Below are 19,451 nucleotides of genomic sequence, written 5' to 3' on the forward strand. Positions count from 1 at the left end.
CAGACATAGTCGTTTGCCTCCGAAACAATCGAAAGTATTCCTCCGCGTCTCGATGGATGTTTGCTCTATCCGTCCGGTGGTTGAGTAGAACACCTGAAAAAATTCTGGGAATAGGTAATATTTCCGATCGACGTTCGATCGCCGAGGTAGTCACGATCGCACTCGGCTCGTTCAACTGACGTGAGTCACACCCTTCGGTCTTCTGTTTCATTCGCCGTGATAACTATTCGGGACCGTCTCCGCTACTGACTCCGTAGGCCATCCATGATTTTAGGCAGGCGAAGCCACTTGAAACCTCATCGTCCTCATGGTATCCCATTCGGGGATTCGGACTCTGAATCTAGGGTCTGAGCTAGCGTGGAGCACGCGCCGGTGACCGGACTGGAAGCGAATATTCTTCAGATCCGTACACCGTAGTCGGCCCTCTGTCCCCTCTCCGCGCTCAAAGTTGACGTCTGGAGTTTGAAAACAGGAATATGCGCACGTTTTTTTCCCAATGCCGATTCCCAACGGTATAACTTGTCAGCTTGCCAAGCGGAACGACTCGAAGGAAAGGAGCACAAATCAGCTCGACCGACGCCACGGACCACGCTCTGCTCGAGGGGTCCTGGAATGGATAGAAGAACTTCCAGGAGTCAATTATGCGCTTTCCCGGCGAGCATCCATCGGCCAAGCAGGACGTAATCTTCCAGAAGACGTCGATCCAATCGAGGGAAATAGCCGTCCAGGTAGATGGGACGTGTTTGTCCGCCAGCCCGTCTTCCTTCATGAATTGGGTTTCGAAACGGAGCGTTCCGCACGACCAGATTGGGCTTGCCATCGGGGGATTGCGACGTCCGAGAGACTTTGTAATGGAATTAGAAGGGCTAGCAGTCTCGTTCGCTGCCTACAGTCTGTGACTTTTCCAACTTCTGTGACGTAGCCTGGAACTAGCAGCCTCCTACTCCCTCTTCGCCGCAGTCGTGGCCGTGGCAGCGGTGGAAGAAGAGACGACCGTCACCACCCGATCCGTCAGGCCAAGGACGGCTGTTTATCCAGGCGACAAGAGGTCTCCTATGTACGTCCGCCGGGACGGCGCCATCTTCCTTGAATGACCGTAATCTCCGCGTGCAAGGCCTTGTCACGTGGCCTTTAGGAAGGCACGCGAGCCAAGGGGCGCGAAGGAGGGCCTCGTGGCTTTATGGACCGGGCGAATGATTGAATAAACTCATGGCGAGACTCGCTGCTATTTTTAGAAGGACAGATTTCGCTTTTTGTCGTCGTCTTATGTCTGCCGTTTCCGGTATTGTTCATCCTTTCCTCCGTCCACCCACTCGTCCCGCACTCTGGATTTGAGCCAGAATCGGGGATCGTATCGGACGGAATTGAACCAGCGGAATGATGAGTTTCGCTTGGAGGTCGAGCGCTCGGAAAAGAAGACGAGGGACCGATAGAGGATACATGAGGCGGGGCTCGACACCGAAAATGCGTCATCTGTCTGACGACAGCACCGACCGAAGGAGCATCTCTGCGTAACTCGAAGGCTATTGATGGCGGCGGTCGCTTTTTCTCAAGGGGTAGGTCTCCGGCGAGCGCAAAATACCCGAACATACTGGAAGATCGAAGCCATTCCGAGTCATGAGTTCGAAAAACCAAAACGACGGGATGTTTCCTCGAGGAGGGAGTCGGGGAGGAAGTTTCGGCGCTGCGATCAAATCGGAGAATATCCGACAAGACGAGGAGAATCGTCGACCGAGGAAACCTCTCCTTGTCGTTCGGGCTTGGCTCCGAACCGAAAACGTGGAAGCGTTACCGCTGCACCGTCTAGTCGTCGAATCGGTCTCGCCCTCGCTTCCGACGCCCGGGTCCCACTCGTCTCTCGCTCTGGACACGTCTAGCGACAAACTCCTTGGTATGACGGATCGCAGAAGGGAGAGATAGCTGTGGTACTCGCATCCGAGCATTGTTCACGAGATCCTATCATTTAGCGGGCGGCTCGCATTCTGTGTTTCGCATGACGGCCGAGCCTTTTTGGATCGCGGCCATTTCGAGACGAGATCTAAACCTCGTCCGCCTCGACGCGCGACATCAAAAGTTCAACAGTCTCGCCGTCGCGCGATCTAGTTGTCGCGCTCTTGCAGGCAATCTTTCCCCACCAAAGTAGTCCCGTCCCCCTATCTTTCAACAAGATCGAGCCTCCCAGGGAAACAAAGCGCGCGCGTGAAAATCGGTGCGCGCGTTCGGGAAATGTCGCGACCAACTCAAGGTCGTCGCTCATCGTGAACTTTAGGACTATATCGCATGATGAGGGAATATTCTGCGACCGTCTCGGTGATGGAATGACCTCGTCCACGAACAATCCACTTCGGCTGAATATTCACTCGTGCTCATATTCCTCAGGCGAATGTCGGCTGGCAGTCCACTACCTCGACTGCCAGCAAGAATTTCTCATCCGGACCTTGAAGAGGACACCCAGAGCCCTTGGGCCCAACGTGGTCCCGGAGACAGACGGTCATAGCACATGAGTTCCTCTTCCACGGTGGAACCCTATGGGGGCGAGACCAAGAGGCGGTTTGGGCCAGGAAGGTCGATGGTGAAAATACAGGGGGGAGACAATCGACAGGAGAATTGAATAGGCTTCCGCTCAATTTTTCATTTTCCTCCCGATGCCGAAAGCTCGCAGCCTGCTCGGTGCACCGTAACCGATGGGCGGGCCGATCCTGGAAAAAGCCAATCCCGAAGAATTCGTTTGAGCACATCCGCTCTTTAGTGCAACAATGTAATTCTGAGGATGCCAGAATAGCCTCGCTTGGTAAGCGAGGATTTCGCTGGGTCCGATACAGAAAAGGCGCTGGAACGAGGCAAAAGTTCAGCTTGCCTAACGAGATTGAAGCTCGGAAAAAGTCCCTTGTTGCGACTGACACGACCATTCGTTTCGTTTGACTGAACTTACGCCTTTCCCTGCAGACCTAGAGGCTGCAACGGCTTCGTAACTTTGATACAAAGCTTTCGAGATGGATATTTGGCAAGCGGGCTCAGTGGCTTGCTCGTAGATTGACTGTAACTTTCCGTTCAAAATCAGTCCGCGCTCGTATTTTCGACTCTGTTTTGTCGACGGAAATTCCTCGAGCTCTGTAGCTCTCCCAGGAGCTACATTCGACGAGGTAAGGGTGGATTAGAGCCCAACGTCGAACCCTTCTTGGTCGATCGGGTCAGAAATCTGGAGATATCCAGGGTTCTTTGGGGCTTGCCTTCGCTTTGTGACCACTCGAGTCCAATGTTTCTATTTTCCATTCGGAGTCGAAATGTCTCCTCGATCCAGAACAGCGTTCGTTTCTCAGATTCCTGTTCGCGCCCGCTCATCGTTCGCCGCAAAAAACGTCGGCGGCTACAGAGAAGATCCGATTCGCTGTTTTGTCGCAGATTCGAGCCTAAATTGGTGATCAAGTCGTTTGGGCTGTCTGCACGGACGCGTCATGGCCGACTCTTCCTATTCGACGCGCTTTTTTCGCTATTTTGATTTGTGTCTGGATCGTCAGATCGGATTTTGATTGAAACGCTGATCGACTCGCTGACTGAACCCGACAGCGTTCAGCGAGACGACGCGGCGTTTCAACTCGTGTTTTCTGCTGACACTGAATTCATAACTTCTGGATGTTACCAGCGCCATTTTTCTGTGGGAAATCCGAGAGAAGAGATGGACGTGGAGACGTGATCGGAGACAAATGGACGCTTGGGGTCCCCGTGATTTGAGGGCCGTGATTCTCAGGAAATCTCGACCGGTGCTCGGCGGAATCTTCAGAATTTCCGACTGAGTTTCCATCTGCACCGTCTTCGTTGTAGTATCTTCGAATCGAGACAGAGAAGTCAGCTGTCCTGATGGACGAACTCATGCAGATGTCGATGCGAGGGTTCGCAGGTTGGGGTACTCGAAGTTCAACTTGTTGGACGATTGACTCCAGTGCTTATTTCGCGCCGTCCCCGGAGGCAAGTACAAACCGCTCCATTGGACCACCTCGGCACCGACCCAATCTAGTCTGATCATCCAGTGGTCCCATTGAGCGGAATATGCTGTTTTCACTCCCCGATGTATCCCCTCATAGACAACGGATGGGACTCGCAACATCCCGTCGTCGCAGAAGCAACGAGCGACGGGTACAGTTTTGTGCTCTCGACGATCTGGCATTCGATTCTGGTTGTAAACTGAAGCCCCCCGACGTGACAACTGATTACGTGCTTAAGGCAGAAAAGCTCACCGAGCGCGGAATCATCGCCAGAGATTTCGCGCAGGCATCTGATATCGACCGACCGCAGATATTCGGATATTCTTATTATTCGAAAATGAGATACAACATACAACTCATTCCAGACATCAACAATCCGTCAGGAATACAATGCACTCACAAGACATGCCTCTATCGCGAAATCTCCAGGTTTTACTTTCTAACGAGCCACAAGTCGCTCTCCCCACTTGTGCGAGCGGAGGACTGGTCATTCGAACGTTAAAATACGTAATTTGAACAACGACGGATCCAGCTCGAAGTACCGGATCTGCTTCGCCACCTCCTGGTGACGGTCATTAAGATAAGCAAATACCGCGTAGCTACGTTAACGATTCACTTAGGGGCTGCGCGGGTTGGGCCGGTCGCTAGAGGTGCTCCGTGTATCGCTTTTCGTTCTTCTCATTCCATTGCTCGAATTCAGGTAGCTGGACGACGAGCAGAGCAGCCTGAAATTCCGATTCTTCGAATCGATAAACATACATATCGAGCGCGTTATCTCCCTTTCCCCGCAATAGGACCGGGTGACTCGGGCGAAAGGTTTCCCGATTCATGTAGCAGTGTCGTTTGTTGATGTTGGCCCCGCTCCTAATTTTTTATGGGGGGGACCAACCTCAAGACTTCCCCGACGTAGATCCGAGGCTGAGGGGCGAGACAAAAGCTCATAAATCCGAGTATCCGAGCAATTCTAAACCGAGTGTATCTTTTCAATTGTTTGAGGATTTGGAACATGAATACACAAAATAAAAGAAATCGACCCAATGAGGAGGAGTTCATGGAAAGACCCGAGCAAGGATTCATAGGTGCTTATGCCGTCCTTCTGCGATCGACTCAATCATGGCGTTCTTGGAATGCCTTTGCATCATGATTAATAGGTCTTTCAATCAAGCAACGATCCGACTTATAGCCCCAGAAGTATATTGGAGTTCTCAGAGAACGGTTCGGTGATTAATCGGGCCTCCAGGGCAGACCAATTCTCTCCTCTCTGTTCTGTCTTGTAGTAAGAGATTCATGCGAACGTTCCGAGAAAGTTGCCGTTCATAGTAACTCAACTGCTTCAGTTCTGCCAGAAATTATGTCTGTTACCACGACGTCTACGTAGACAGTCGCTGCGAAAGCTCGAATGATCAAGCTTACTATCAGACCTAACTGACGACCTTTTCGTGGAAACGAGACATCTTGTATTGTGAATGAAGACAGGCCCGCCGCGGCGCGTAGCATCGGATTCTCTTCATCTGGGAGAGAACTCTGTCTCGAATCACTCATACCGAATGTTGTGAGTCAACATCTTTACGCTGAGGTATGAACCGAACTTCTCGGATGAAAGAGTTTTTCAGGGAGATCCGATTGTATTCCTGTACATAATTCACTTAGGAAGTCAACAATTCAGATCCCTCGAGAGCTGTCGGGTATTCTTGATCCGCTTCGCGGGAAGTAGACTCCAATTATTGGAGACACAAATTGTTCTCGGCGTGGGCGTGAAGTGAAGTCTTCATGGAGACTGAAATTGAAAAATTGGGAATCAATTCGATAATAATTGGCTCTAATTGAAAATTCCGGTTCGCGATAATACGATTGTTCCTGGTCTTGGTGCGCCTTCACCGACAATTTCGGGGCTCGCTCGCGGAATGTGTACCACCCAATCGCCGCGACCGCTTTCGAATTCGTTACGCCAATAATTTCAAGATTGTCTCTTGCTGCAGTCCGATCCCTCATTTTGGCCTACTGGGAGGGTAGAGGAGAATGCATGGGGGATCGTAGCCGAAAAGTTATAAAATGAAATAAATTATATTAGGATGGAGGAGAGAGTTCCTCATATCACACGATTTCTCCGAGGCTTAGATTGAATCCTTTCGCGGGATCGTTTCGCTTGAAAGGGAATCGTCTCGAGGTTTTCATCCGCCTGTTCCTCTGGATCAGGGCTTGCAGGGTCTTTCAGGCTTTCGTGCAAGGCCTTGCAGGATAACTCCGGTCGTGGGGGGGATGAACTTGGGTTCCCGAAGTAGAAATTTTGTGACGCTCCCCCCAGGGGCTTGAACTTTGGTCTCACGGTATGGAGTTCCGATGGAGAGGAGCACTGATCTTCTTAGCCTACCTCCAGAGCCCGCCGCTTTCACCCAATCGAGCATGAACCGTAGAATGCCAATAACTTGGGATGGGCTCATGAAGTCTACAGATAGGTCGTCTATTCTGGTAAAGAAGCAATAATTGAAGGTCTCCTACATGAACGTCGCATCAGCGAGGTGCGGTGACGGCCTTTCCCGAAATGAATCGCCAAAAGCTCAGGTCCGTGGCCCCAGAACTTGAACTTCGTGAAGTAGACGCGCCGTGCCCAGATCGGGCAAATACTTCATAATGATAATGAAGGAGGAGGAAAGGTGGTTCTAGTGTCTCATAGCGATCATGGTTTTAACACTTACATCCCGGGCTTACATCGCTTCCGATACAGATCCCGATAGTTTTTCCGGATGACCATGGCGAGTGGTGAAGAAGAATTATACGTGGAGTCTTTCATCCAGAGGGATCCAATCTACCACCAAATCGACAGAGGAGGGACTTTCAACGCTGGGACCGCCCTGGACTTCAACCTCTACTTGTGGGACAGCGCAATTTCCTGTCATGGGTCTCGGTCTCGAGGTCTATTGTCTGCGTGGTCGAGAAAAGGAAGACTGGGAATCGTCGGATATGTGTATACGGGTCCGCGGATCCTTGAGCTCCGGCTATCAGGGCAAAAGGGCACTTGAAGGGGTATGCACGACTTCGCTTGTACCATGCCAGTCAGAGCGCTTCCGCTTGTATTTTTCCCTGTGAGCGTAGTATGTACTGGAGCGAGCGAGCATGCCCCCGCCGGCCAGGCCTCTGCGATGCATTATTGAGATTGTTGTGAGCAGTAAATACCGACGTTCCTCGGTCCATTGCATCGGAGCTGGAGCAGCTTGAATGTATTCCTGCCTCCACAGAATCCACAGATCTCGAGATTCGTCAATTCCCTAATACGGTGAAGGATCGGGGGGGGAGGGGGAGGGGGCGCGCTCGATTGGATAGAAATCCAGTGAAGCCTTTTCGTCGGTTTCCTCTCTTGTTATCGCCGGTACGATCTTGAAGATGGCGTATTACGGAAAGATTCTTTGATATCACTGGAGACCGTGAATTTTGGTTATTGTCCAGATTGATGAAGAGAAGCGTCATTTTAGTGCCCAATGGCTGCCATGCACACTACTTAGTCTAAATAAATGACGCGCGAAATTAAAAATAGCGCGCTGAGCAGACTGGGGAAGGCTCGAACCAACGATAACGAAATCTGCCTCTGGAAATAATTCGAATCTTGAGGTAAATTTCCGTCAGTAAACAATATTGCTATCTATATTCTCTCCTCGACATTGTGGAAAACCTTCTACGTAGACCCCTCTCCCACTGGTTCACTGAGAACTATTAGGAGGTGCGTGAGTGGAAGACCGTAAGCGTCACACGTTGTATCTCCATACTGGTGCGGCCCGATGGCGAAATATCTCTCTGACCTCATGGAAGACGAGGGAGACTACCGCGAGGGTTGAGACTTGAGAGTACGAAGAGAAATTGACCGGGGAAAGAAGTATTCCCTCACGTCTTCCAGGGACGGTATGCGATTCGCTGTGGATGGTCGATAAGTGCTCCGGACCATGGCTGGCTGGGAAGACCTGTCGATTCGATGGGAAAAGCTTCCGCTCCCCGGCGCCACTATCGCAAGCGATCCATAACGCTCCAAGGAGAACGGCGACGACTTACAAATATGGGGAACTATTCCCGCTAATGTATTCCGACCAGATGATCGATCGTCGACCGTTCCGAGCTCGGAAGGCGCGACCATTCGCTGAATCAGAGCTGGAGCCTTCCCTGCAAAAACGTTTCCAGTTTACAATGTTTTCCTTCATGACTAGTTTTTTAATTCATCAGTGATATTCATATTCGCATCTCCAGGTGGATTGAGACCCATGTTCATAATAATACATGATAGGCCGTTTAATCCTGAAGGAAGAACTTGACATGATTGGAGATCGAGCGTACAGTTTTTCATGATGTCTCGATCTTCGCAGAGTGATGTTGCTCGTAGGCGTTTCGCGTCGCGTCCGAAAAACATATCCCTCGCCCTCATCTCCGCCCCGTGACTCGGGAAGTCGCACTCTTTTCAGGAGTGCGAATAACGCAGTGCTCAATGTGGAAATAGAAATCGAGTAAACCCAGGGATTCCATCGATTCTGTGATGAATGCTGCCTTCTCCCAGGAGCGCAACTCTTCAATCGGAGCGTCGCGATTATTCGTGAGGACTTCAGGCGTGTCGAGATCCCTGAATGGGCACTTACATACGATATGACTCCGTGGGATCGGATTTCTATATGATAGTTCCCTCTGATCAATGCCCTTGGTTGTCCTTCCCCATTGTCCCCCGGAGACGCGAGTGGGAGACCCCGAAAGAGCCCGGAATAGGTCCACGGAGGCTCTTCGAGCATCACCCACATTCTCTACACTGCGAAGCATTGTCCGACACATGTTTTTGTCACAGACTCCGGAACCGGTGGTTACTTGACGAGCTGCTGTTCGATTCAGACAGCTGATTTTGGGACGACTCAGGACAGTAGCTCCTGCTTGCCCGGTCCTCCACCGGGAGAGTTCTTCCCCAGGGCGATCCCTCTTGACACGATATATCCAGAATAGAGGAGACAGCCGGCGAGGACACCATAAAGAATCACCATGAGGGGCACGAAATTCTCTTTCAATGTCCATAGCACATTAATTGCGCTATACTTCATAGCAGGGCACTTCGATGCTGGATGACTAACTCGTTACCACGTTCGAGCGAATTTCCTGTGCCGATAGCTCGGCGATCGGCGGAACGTGTCCTCCAGTAGACTATGCATCAGAATGGAGAGTCGCTCGGACCATCCGACCAGCTGTGATTCGACGCCGATCGGCTTCTAAGGAAAGCGACCCACATTCTATGTCGCGGCTGCTACGAAGTAAACACCGATTCTTTCTGGAATATGGAAGCTCTTTGGAATCATCCTCGATGCGTGGGAGGCGACCTTCGTTCCACGAGGACCCCGGAATATTCAGTCAATTCAACAGAACCCGTAGCGCGACCGATGATCTCTCGGACTCATTTCGGTTGAGCTCGCTTGTTGGCACTACGATCTCGAAAGTCTCTGCTCTATTTGAGAGGCTGAAAAGTATACGAGGCTGGAATTCCTTCATCCATGCGTTATCGGAGAGATGTGCGACCATCTGCGACCCGCCGCCCGAGTTTTAGAATCGATGCAATATTCATCTCTTCGCTGTGGAGATTGTCAACGAAGACCACAAAGCTGCATGCAGGCCCGCATTCACGCACTTCTTGGGATCCGGAGATAGGACTCATCAGAGAAACCATAAAAGGGACCACAGCGAAGGAATCCATTGCGATGAGAGAAGCTCGGAAGAAGACTGTACGTATGGAACACGCGCGAACAGCTCATAAAGACGACCGCGATCTCTCCCAAGCGGGAATATCGTCGTGACGATTCATTTGACGCTAGACAAAGTGAAGCAGACGTTCCTTGACACTCACGATGACACGCAGCACCTTAATTGATTATCGATCTCCGTTAATTTCTCGATAAATCATCCATATCGAGTCCATCACTCGACAGCCGTGACCGAGCATGAGGCTGACCCATCCAGTCGAGAAATCCCCTGACGCGGGGAGAATGCCGATAGATACGAACGGTGGCACGATATATAAAGATCTGTTTGCGGTCATGTTTGATCGGAGTCTGTATTCAATGTGAGACTTGACATGCACGAGATCGCATCGAAGTTGGCTTTGGCTTGCGGAAAACCATTCAAAGGGTCAACGGGTTGACACGTCCAGCCAGTTATCCGCGAGAACTGCTCTTGCTTCGGGCACAGCCTGCTTCTTCTCTATGACAGGGTGTCGTGTCGTGAGAACCTTCCCCGGGCTTCCAACGGACATTCCGCCTGCTCCGTCTGAGAGCGGTCCCAAGCGTGACCACACCCAGCAAGTTTCGCTTCCTGCGGTAGGTCATCTATCTCACAGAAAGGGATTCTTTTCCGATTATGAGGAGATGAATCGCCTTTGAATGGCAGGTTGAGAGCGTAGATAGGCTTGGAGCGGCATCAACCGACTTATGGAACCGGACAACCTCCCTCGGCCGTGAGGGAGACAAACGCAGGGATTTTGTGTAACTGCTCCCAGACGGATCGGGAATCCTTGGGGACTTGACCTGTCATGATCTACCCGACTGGATTTCTGAGCTCGCGCGTCTGTTCTCTCTCCAATCTTCGCCTCCCATGCACCCACTCGGACGATATTGCGGTTCATTTTCAAATTTGGCGGATCATCAAAGATACGGTTATCGGAAGGGACTCATCATCTGTATTCCACGACCTACATCCAACTAATCTGGCAACTCCGAGTGTACATCGACGGAACCCAACCGAGATTCCACCCGAAAGCAGGTGGACCGATTCGGGGACCATCGGATATCAAGCGTTGTCCTCGATTATGGACTCCGAGCATTTCTGAGCGATCCCGTACAGGGTTGCGATGTTGTGTCCCGAGAGCGGTTCCGGCAAGACACTCGCATCAGAGACTCTCAGATTCGGTATTCCGCACACTCTGGAATCAGATAGAAATCGTCCGTTATATCCCGTGAGATCCAGCCGCCATCGAAGGAATGGAATGCCGAAGAAGTCTCCGGACCTCCGGGATCGTATGATAGGGATTTTTTCCTCGTGCGTTTGCTTCTACCACGGGCGCGGAACTAACCTGCATCGGTTGTCGACAACTGCCAATTCGTCGCTGCAGTCCCCAATACGAGCCGTGCCTCCCATGTGCCAGGTGGTGGATGTCATTTTCTGGATGTAGCACTTTTGGTAGGCCAGTTCCTCATTTGTCACGCTGTTTTCCAAGCAGGAATCCACGTTCGCTCCCGTTTGTGAAATACAGTCCTGATACTTCTGGTAAATGTCGTTCGGATCCGCGTCGCCCACCCACGCGTCGAATTCCTCTTGGCAGCCGACGAGCGCCTTGTTCGGCAAAAGACCTCCATCCTTTGCGTAAGCCTAGAGTAGAAGATGGATTCTTGGTTTCCGTCCCGATCAAGCATTTCGAAATACGTGGACATCGCGGTTTCGTTGGGAGCGGTTTATGCGGCCCGAACGGGTTAGAGCAAACGTGATACTTGAACTCACAGTATAGAGGATACGGACGAGCTTTACATTCGCCAGCGCGATTGCTTCGAGCTCGGACGGATACGATAAGTAGGCGTAATTGATGCGCGTCTCACCGGAGCGTATAGTCACAGTCCCCCGAGTCTCGGGGTGGAGCAGAGTCGCGGAGGCGAATACGGAAGGATTCGGAAAGAATCTGGTGCCGCCGTAGGTGTTGAGGTAATAATCCTCCCAGATCTGTCCATGAATCGTCAGAGATGGAATTCTCGGGGGCGACATTCCGAAACATCGCTCCGATCCACGTCAAGAGTCAAGAGCATCGAACTCATCAAAATTTCGCCAGCGGGCGCGAGTATCAACAATGAGACTCACTTCCTCTCGAAGTCCGTTGCCGTTCAGTAATACACGTCTGGCGCTATCGGAAGCTGCGGATTGATAATACAGGATGTATTCGATGTTTGGACGATCTTCTGAAGATTCGACGACATCGCTCCTGCAAATCAGCGGATTCGAGATTGAACCGGAATCGAATCTTCAGCTTGGGAGTCGCTCATGAGAGCCTCACGGTGCGCCTCACGGAAACCCTGCGGGAAGCTCTCGCGGAAGCGTCGTGAGAAATCCTATGGATAACCTGGGACGGGAGATCTCCAGAAGGAGGAGGCTGACAATGATACGGGCGTTCTTCGTCCACGTCAAGTTCACAGTTCGCACTCAAAGTGCAACACCTGTCAGTGGGACCACTGCCATCTGCCGGTATATTGACCGTATGCAGCCATTCCCTTCAGGCTCCCTTAGGTCTCATACCTCACGGTATCGAAACCGATCGCCGTGACGGAGTTGTCGGACCTCCAACGACCTTTCCCCTCGACGAATGCTCCGACGACCTGCTTGATGGATAAATCACTGAAGTTCTTCCCCTGCGTGAAAGTCACAGGGAACGGCATCGAAGCCTGATGATTGTGGAGGTTCTTTCCGACACCTTCGACTGCCAGGACCTCATCGACCTGGAAAGGGAAGGTCCATCCTAAGATTAATTCTTTTTCAAGGAAGAACATCTATCATGTTTATCATATCTTATACAGATTCGATAGTTGGACATAAGAGCCTGATTGCTCACCCCCATGACCTCCAGTTCGCTCTTCGGACCAACTCCTGACTTCAGCAGCACTGTTGGAGTTCCGTAAAACCCAGCCGTCACGATTATTTCTTTGCTCGCCATGAAAGTTCTCAGCTCTGAATCCTGTTCGACTGTGACGCTCGAAGCCCGAATATCCCCTCTCGAGCCGGAGAATCCAATCTTGAATCAAGAAAATGGGAAATACAGTCATGGGACAGCATCTGGCTGGTGTTCCCCATAGGATGCGTCTCTCGCGCCTCCGAGTCCGAAGCAAGCATCAGGCGGAATATCGGCGAGCAGATAAGCGAAGTGAGAAATAGAGAACCTTCTGCGCTTCCGCTCTCAAGATTATGTGCAGCCTCTCGTTCCTGGGGTCATTCTCATTGTTCCTTATCGGATAGATGAAGCGTCGTCCGGCGTGACCAACGTAACCGTTCTCTTGTACCGCGAACTGCATTCTCGCGAAACCTTCCTGATTGCTGTTGTGATCCTCGAGAACCTGTGACGAGACAACGTCTCAGCTCAGACGCGACAGAGACGCGAGGGTCGCGAATGATCAACGGACTCAGTCAGCACAACGAATTCTATAGTTCGATTTCGATATGCCATTTGTTTCGGGAAATTTCTCCCACACCCAATCACTTGCCTTGGAGTTAGTGACTTGAGCTCCGGCTTCGAGGAAGCTGTCGACGATCCCTTCTATTTCGTCCTGGGAAGCGATGCTCACCGATATCTGTTCGGCATTCGGATCCTTCTCGAGCGAATGGAGGCTGGCTGCAATCAACGTTTTCGAGGTCGCGCCGATTCACTCGAGAATGATTATCCCTTTGCGATTGGAGTCAGCCAATAAGGATCCCGAACTTACCGTCAGGTTCGAAACCATCGTAGCCGTTCTGGTATGCGCTCCGTTTCATCGCGGCAAGCATCGATTCGTAATTCCAGCCTGTCGCCCCGTACTTGCTTTCGTAGAGATCGTAGTCCGTGTCAAACCCTCGCGAGTAAATCTGCCAGTTTATCATCGAGGTTCCTCCGAGACCTTTACCCCCACCTTCGTAAGAAGTCTGCAAAGGAGGAATTCGATCGATTGCCAGAGCGACAAGGAATGTTGGACATCCGATCCGAAAGGAAATGAAAGACTCACCCTCTCCATGTTCGCATCGGTGTACTCATGGCTGTTTGGTTGCGGGGTGGTGCGCAAGTGCCAATTCATGCCGAAATGATCATCGTTGATGTTCAGAGAATTTATGTAGGGGAATATATTTAGATAGTTGTTCGCTTCTCCGGCCTCGATGAGCAGCACCGTCCCGTTGGTGTTCGAGACGAGGCGGTTTGCCACCATGGCACCGGTGGTGCCTCCTCCGACTGTTCGTGCGAGAGAAAGTGCATCAAGTTACGCGGAACAAGACAAGAATCGGTCATTCGGGTCTGAGAGGATTTGGGCCTGAATTTCCGAGATGAGAGATTTCGCTGCTCACCTACGATGTAGTCATACGTGCTGAGCAGATTCGTCGTTTCATAGGCCGAGGGACTCAGCTGGAACTGACGGGGTGTGCCGATCAAGAGGAAGATGGCGATTCTGATCGCCAAGTCAGCGATCACGACGAATTGAGGGCCAGTTAGGATTTGAAACGTATTGGCGATGAAATCGAAGGGCGGCAGATAGTCTGGCGAAAGTCGATAGACCACATCCTCGACAGTCCGGACCGCACCGAGGAAAATCCCGGCCATAGCATAGAAAGGTGCGAAATGTTTTCGGGGAATATTCTCCCACAAGGAATATCACAAAACTTCAACCAAAGCCGGAAGCGTTCCTCCTCCCATGGGCAAATTCGGAGAGGCGCAGCTGCCGGTCAACGGATCGAATGTTTCTGAGAATCATTTGTGGCAAATTACGTCATCAGATAATCACACGCTCGTCCGAATCGCTGAGTAGCACGGAACGGAGTCTGTTGGAACTGATTGCCATGCGTTCTATGGTTGGAATCTCTTCGTCGCGTCGCGGCGACAGTCACGCGCTACTCAGAGCAAGGGCCCTCGAGCGAATGGGGCTCTTAGCAGAAGATCCAGGATGGTAATTCACACACGCCCCGTGCAGCGTCGCCTGGCCGATTCGATGTGGTAATCTTGGGAGTCCGAGATTTCCGAGCGCCTATAATTGACTACGCAAGTCTTATGTGATCCGCTCCCCCGGCAGGGCGGGGAGCTGCGGGGGACGACCTTGAAGTACCATCCTCGGATGCAAGCGCGAATTTTGGCACGCGGATGGATACACAGGGAGACCCGATAGTCAACCCGAGGGATGACACCACGCATAGTTCATTACCTTCAATTCGGTACGTTGAAAGAGACGGGTCTGTGTTTCAAACCAGCTTCGTCGACTCCTTAGAGGATCTTCCGAAGATCGAATAGGGTCAGCAGTGTTGGTATCTCTCAGGCAGTGGCGGATCTAGGGGGGGGGGCAGAGGGGCTATTGCCCCCGGGCGCGAGGGCCGAGCCTCTGGCAGGGGGCGCAGAATCGAGGTTTCATGCTCTACGATTTGTAATGTATATCTACGCGTTTCGCTCAAGATTTTGGCGCCCGATTTGGCTCGAGCCTGGCTCCCCGTGAGCGTGGGACTTGGAATCGGCGCCCCTGCATATTCGAAAGTTTCCTCTCCTCCTCGAGAGTGCGATGGCGGTGAGCTCTTCCGGGAGATTATGGACTGCAGAATGTTGCTTGGCACTGGAAGCGAGGTGTGTCCGAAGAAACCCGAAGAAGTCCTCGAGTTCATTGCTCAATACGGTAACGCCAGTGTGTTCCCTAATTTGAGTGTGTCCATCCAGATTCTTCTGACGGTGGCGGTCTCCATGGCGAGTTGCGAGACATCATTCAGTAAACTCAAGTTGATCGGGACGCACCTTAGAGCTTCGATGAATCAAGAGCGACTTTTGGATTCGGCTCTTCTGAGCATCGAGAAAGAGTCAACGGAGGAGACGGACTTCGAATCCATTATCAAAAATTTCGCACCTGTCAGAGCAAGACGCGTCAGACTTTAAATTATAATTAATCGAGACATTGTGATCGTAACGAGAAGGGAAGTGATTTAAGTACAAGTCGAGAAATTCATCGAATCTGCATCCGTTTTTTCACTTGAGGGACTGGGTACCGTCGGAGACAGAGTCAGAGGCGCATCTTTGTCATTTTGCCCTCGGGCGCCACGAGAGCTAAATCCGCCACTGCTCTCAGGTCGCCGGATGAGCCGAATCGCCCATATCAAACATGCACAGAGCTTGGAGAGCTCCAAGAGACGGGAGCGGCTAGCCCGCGCGTCCCTGCCAAGGAGCGCCGCGTTTGTGTCGCGACTATCGATTTTACCGCCTGTTCTCCGCCGCCCTAGGCGTCGTAGACAAGTTGGGCGCGGACGATTCTCGTTCTGAAGCTCCCCTTGGCCGTTCGGATCCTTCAGCATCATTATACTCGCAAACCCGAATCATCTGAAAACTTGTTCCCCAATCGAGGAAAATATTCGTGAGGTGAGCTCTCTTAAGGGAAGACTGCCGGGCTGATATCCGGCTTATAATGACGTCTGCTCCGAGAGAGGACTCTGCCATTGTGTCGGAATAGCTGGGACTGTATGATGCTACGTCATGATGTGTCACGATTCGACGTACAGTCTCAAGGCGGTGTACCGGATTGTGGTTCACGAACGGCGCATGGAAAATCCGACCAGAGATGGCGAAATCAGGATTATGGATCCCCCTCATGAGTGCCCTCAAATCGCAGGATTCGTGAATCACGCTTTTCAAGACTTCAGTTTTCTTGCCTAGATAGCCTTCATCGTCGCCAGATGCAGAATCATTGGGGTTTCCGGATAATTCCATGGAGACATGAATCTGGAGAGTCTCGGCTCGATTTTCCGATAATAATAATAGCGCCCATCCGCTTGATCGAGAGGAAAGCCACATGACCTTGAAGTCGGCACCCACTCACAATTTATTACAAAATCTCTTGACTCGTCGAGAACTTGAGCCTAGTGAGTTCTATGAATGCGTCAGCCCAAGATCCGATGGAGTTTCGAGCTTGAGGAAGTCTCTAGAACGAAAGTCTGATGACTTTGCATACGAGGACCTCATAGTCCGTGTGGGGGACCTCTTGGCCGCCATAGGGGATGTAACAGACACCGTGGCTCGGCTGGACCTTGCCGATAGTCAATGATCCCTCGTGGTGTACACGACCGATGTACAAGGGCTCACCGTCGGTGGTCACGCCTCCCTGGAGAGCACCGGCAGGGAGACGTCCCTGGCTGGCGTGCTCCCACGCGAATTCCGATTCGGAGTGAGTGACGAGGATCTGCGAATGCGAAAACAATAAATCCTCATAACACCTCAACGATAATCGAAGATCAAACGCGACCCTTGAGATTAGATTGTATTGTTTCTGACTGTCGGGTCTTTAGCAGCGGTTCTCGTGAACACGCGTGTCTCCGCTCGGCGATAAGGAAGTCATGCCCACCTCGTAATCCCGATGACTGTTCTCCTGGCCGCCCCACGCAACATAGCAGCAACTGTGGGAGGGAACAACTTTTCCCGGCACGATATCGCCGGAATGACGGGCACGGCCGATGTAGAGAGTTTCCCCGCTGGAGTCCTCTCCGCCGTGAACGGCCTGGGGAGGGATGTTGCACCCATTCGTGGGAACCCACTGGCAGAGAGCTCGGTAGTCTGTAAGGGTACGACCAAATATTAATAATCTTAGCCGACGGCGGAATGTTCTCTAAGATACAAAACGGATGAAACGTCACAATCTCCGCTCCTCCCTAGTTAGATTGGAGTCGTTGTTATTTTGTCGGCGACCCTCAAATTGGCTGCACGGATACGCTTCCGGAAATCGGTCTCCCACGAAACGTGGCAGAGGAATCCTCGTTCATTCAAATAAGGCTCTGGGTTCCATGCTGTCAACAGCAGCAGACATCGACTCGGTCATATCATTACTGCTCATACCATTGTGCTCTGGTAGTTAATGAGCAATCCAAAAAGGATCCTGGATTATCCGCATCCTTTGTAGAGCGACACACATGCCAATACAGTGCTCTTCAGAAGAATTCAGCGCTCAAAAATTGGAAGACTTGTTGACAATGGGTGTCAGACTTGTCGTCTCACTGGAGGGCTTCATCGATCTCACTCTCCGAATTCTCCAAAGTCCGAGAATGGAAACCTTCACATATGCAGTGCATCATTGCGGACCCAATAAACATTCGAAAATTATGACTTACTGCTGTAAGACATGGTGAGATCACAGAGCGGCGACTGACGCGACCAAGTGCAATACAACCTCCGTTAAAGTAAGCGCTCTTTATAACCGGCACGATAAGTGAAAGCGGACTCTCTCTTTTTGCTGGATGACTCAACTGGACGATACTGCTTGTCACAATGGCCAAACACCGATACGCGCGAGTGAGATGCTCCGCTGTTCGAATTCTCGTACCACGCCCCCGAGAGGATTTGCGCAAGCAAAATATCCTTCCTTGGGGAGCGGAACGTCTCGCGAGAAATGTGACGCCACGACACAATCTGTCGGAGACGTGTAAGAAATCTCAGCAGATGGCGTCCCCGTCAACGCAGCGTGATCCGATAGTATTCGTTCATGATTTGCGAACAATCATCGAGTTCACCACTGTGTACAGCGGTGAGCCGCAAGATGCAACAGTCGGTCGGTCGACAAGGGACCTATCGAGCCCGAATTGTTTGCGAGATATGCGAGAGGAAATTCGCGTTTGAATTGTTTCTGCCGTTAAGGCACACGTGGTCGTTTCAAGGATTCGATATGAATCATTGTTCGCGGAGGAGCTATCCTGGGATTGTGAGTAAAAGTCGACGAGTCGCCAGGACGGACCGCGGGAATTCGAAACAACATCCACCGAGGGAGAGTCAGATCCACCGATTCACAGAGGCTTTCGCTCTCCTCTCGGAATTCCTATGAGCGGAATTTCGATATCCGATTATGAGATATACTGCGAGCGGAAAGTTTATTATCTCGCTGATCGGCGGTCCCGATTCGGCTTCCCGCCGTCCAGACATCAAACTAAGATCGACGATGAGCATCTCGTCACGGAAATCATAAGTGAGAGGAATGATCGCAGCGAAGGAATTACGAGCTGCCACAATTATCTCCTCTCGGTCCCAGAGGCGTTCCTAGAATCCCGGAGGGAATCTCCCGGAAGCGCGCCATGATTTGATGACATCGACTCTTTGGAAACACTTCGTGGTACATGATTTCTCGATATGCGGAAAATCAAGGAGCGCTTGCTTGGTTGGACCGGTGTAGATTACTCATCCTTTCCTCGAACTGACGCCTTTCAGACCTGTTGTCTGCCATGATCCCGGGGACCCATCCACTTCTCAGTCAGTAATGGTTTGACTCACGGGAAAACCGCACGGAAGCATGCCTCAGGGGGTTCTCTCCACAAGAAATCCCTTGTCAGAGGTCCCTCGAACGCAGAAATTCTAGAAAAAATTCGCTAGGGAAAAATTCTACCCAGTGCTATCGATGGTCGTGGCTTTCAGAATTCTTGTGCATTCCAAAGTCACAATCAAAACACAGGTGTCGGGAGGCGGGATTCTACACGATGACGGTGGTGGCAACCTTTTTTATGTTGCTAATCATTGTGGACTCGGAAAATTCGGAAGTCACGTCGATTCCCACAACTATGAGGCCCAAGAATTTCCACTATAATGAGTGATGAGATCCGTAGAGATTGAGGGTCGATCTGATGGTGGAACTTATTTGTTTACGCGTAACTTGAGCCGTCCGAAGGTTTGATTTCTGCGTCCTGGTTCATTGGTGGCGCATTTCGATGAGATGGAGGCTGCTGGTGTCGGAATGTTTTCGG

General features: G+C 51.4%; 2 protein-coding genes across 3 annotated transcripts; both read right to left on the bottom strand.

Moving 5' to 3' along the window:
* Positions 1 to 10,778: 10,778 nt before the first annotated feature.
* On the bottom strand, positions 10,779 to 14,337 carry LOC100907277 (oxygen-dependent choline dehydrogenase 1). Its single transcript, XM_003742518.2, has 11 exons — positions 14,058 to 14,337; positions 13,724 to 13,944; positions 13,448 to 13,643; positions 13,229 to 13,356; positions 12,908 to 13,081; positions 12,583 to 12,762; positions 12,270 to 12,469; positions 11,838 to 11,958; positions 11,487 to 11,702; positions 11,062 to 11,357; positions 10,779 to 10,911 (listed from the first exon to the last, which is right to left on the bottom strand). The coding sequence occupies exons 1-11, from the start codon at positions 14,308 to 14,310 to the stop codon at positions 10,779 to 10,781; spliced, it is 2,118 nt and encodes a 705-aa protein (XP_003742566.1). The 5' UTR covers positions 14,311 to 14,337.
* A 2,167-nt stretch (positions 14,338 to 16,504) lies between these two features.
* On the bottom strand, positions 16,505 to 18,114 carry LOC100905186 (natterin-3). 2 transcript variants are annotated; one of them, XM_003742504.2, is made up of 3 exons: positions 17,835 to 18,114; positions 17,075 to 17,283; positions 16,505 to 16,912 (listed from the first exon to the last, which is right to left on the bottom strand). In XM_003742504.2, exons 1-3 carry the CDS (start codon positions 17,845 to 17,847, stop codon positions 16,655 to 16,657), a joined length of 480 nt encoding a protein of 159 aa, XP_003742552.1. In that variant the 5' UTR covers positions 17,848 to 18,114; the 3' UTR covers positions 16,505 to 16,654. The 2 variants fall into 2 exon arrangements, with proteins under 2 accessions (XP_003742552.1, XP_018494734.1); XM_018639218.1 differs by having other exon boundaries at positions 17,838 to 17,884.
* Between the last annotated feature and the right edge of the window lie 1,337 nt (positions 18,115 to 19,451).

The sequence above is a fragment of the Galendromus occidentalis genome, unplaced genomic scaffold (assembly GCF_000255335.2).
Source record: "Galendromus occidentalis unplaced genomic scaffold, Mocc_1.1 scf7180000077419, whole genome shotgun sequence".
Lineage (NCBI taxonomy): Eukaryota > Metazoa > Arthropoda > Arachnida > Mesostigmata > Phytoseiidae > Galendromus > Galendromus occidentalis.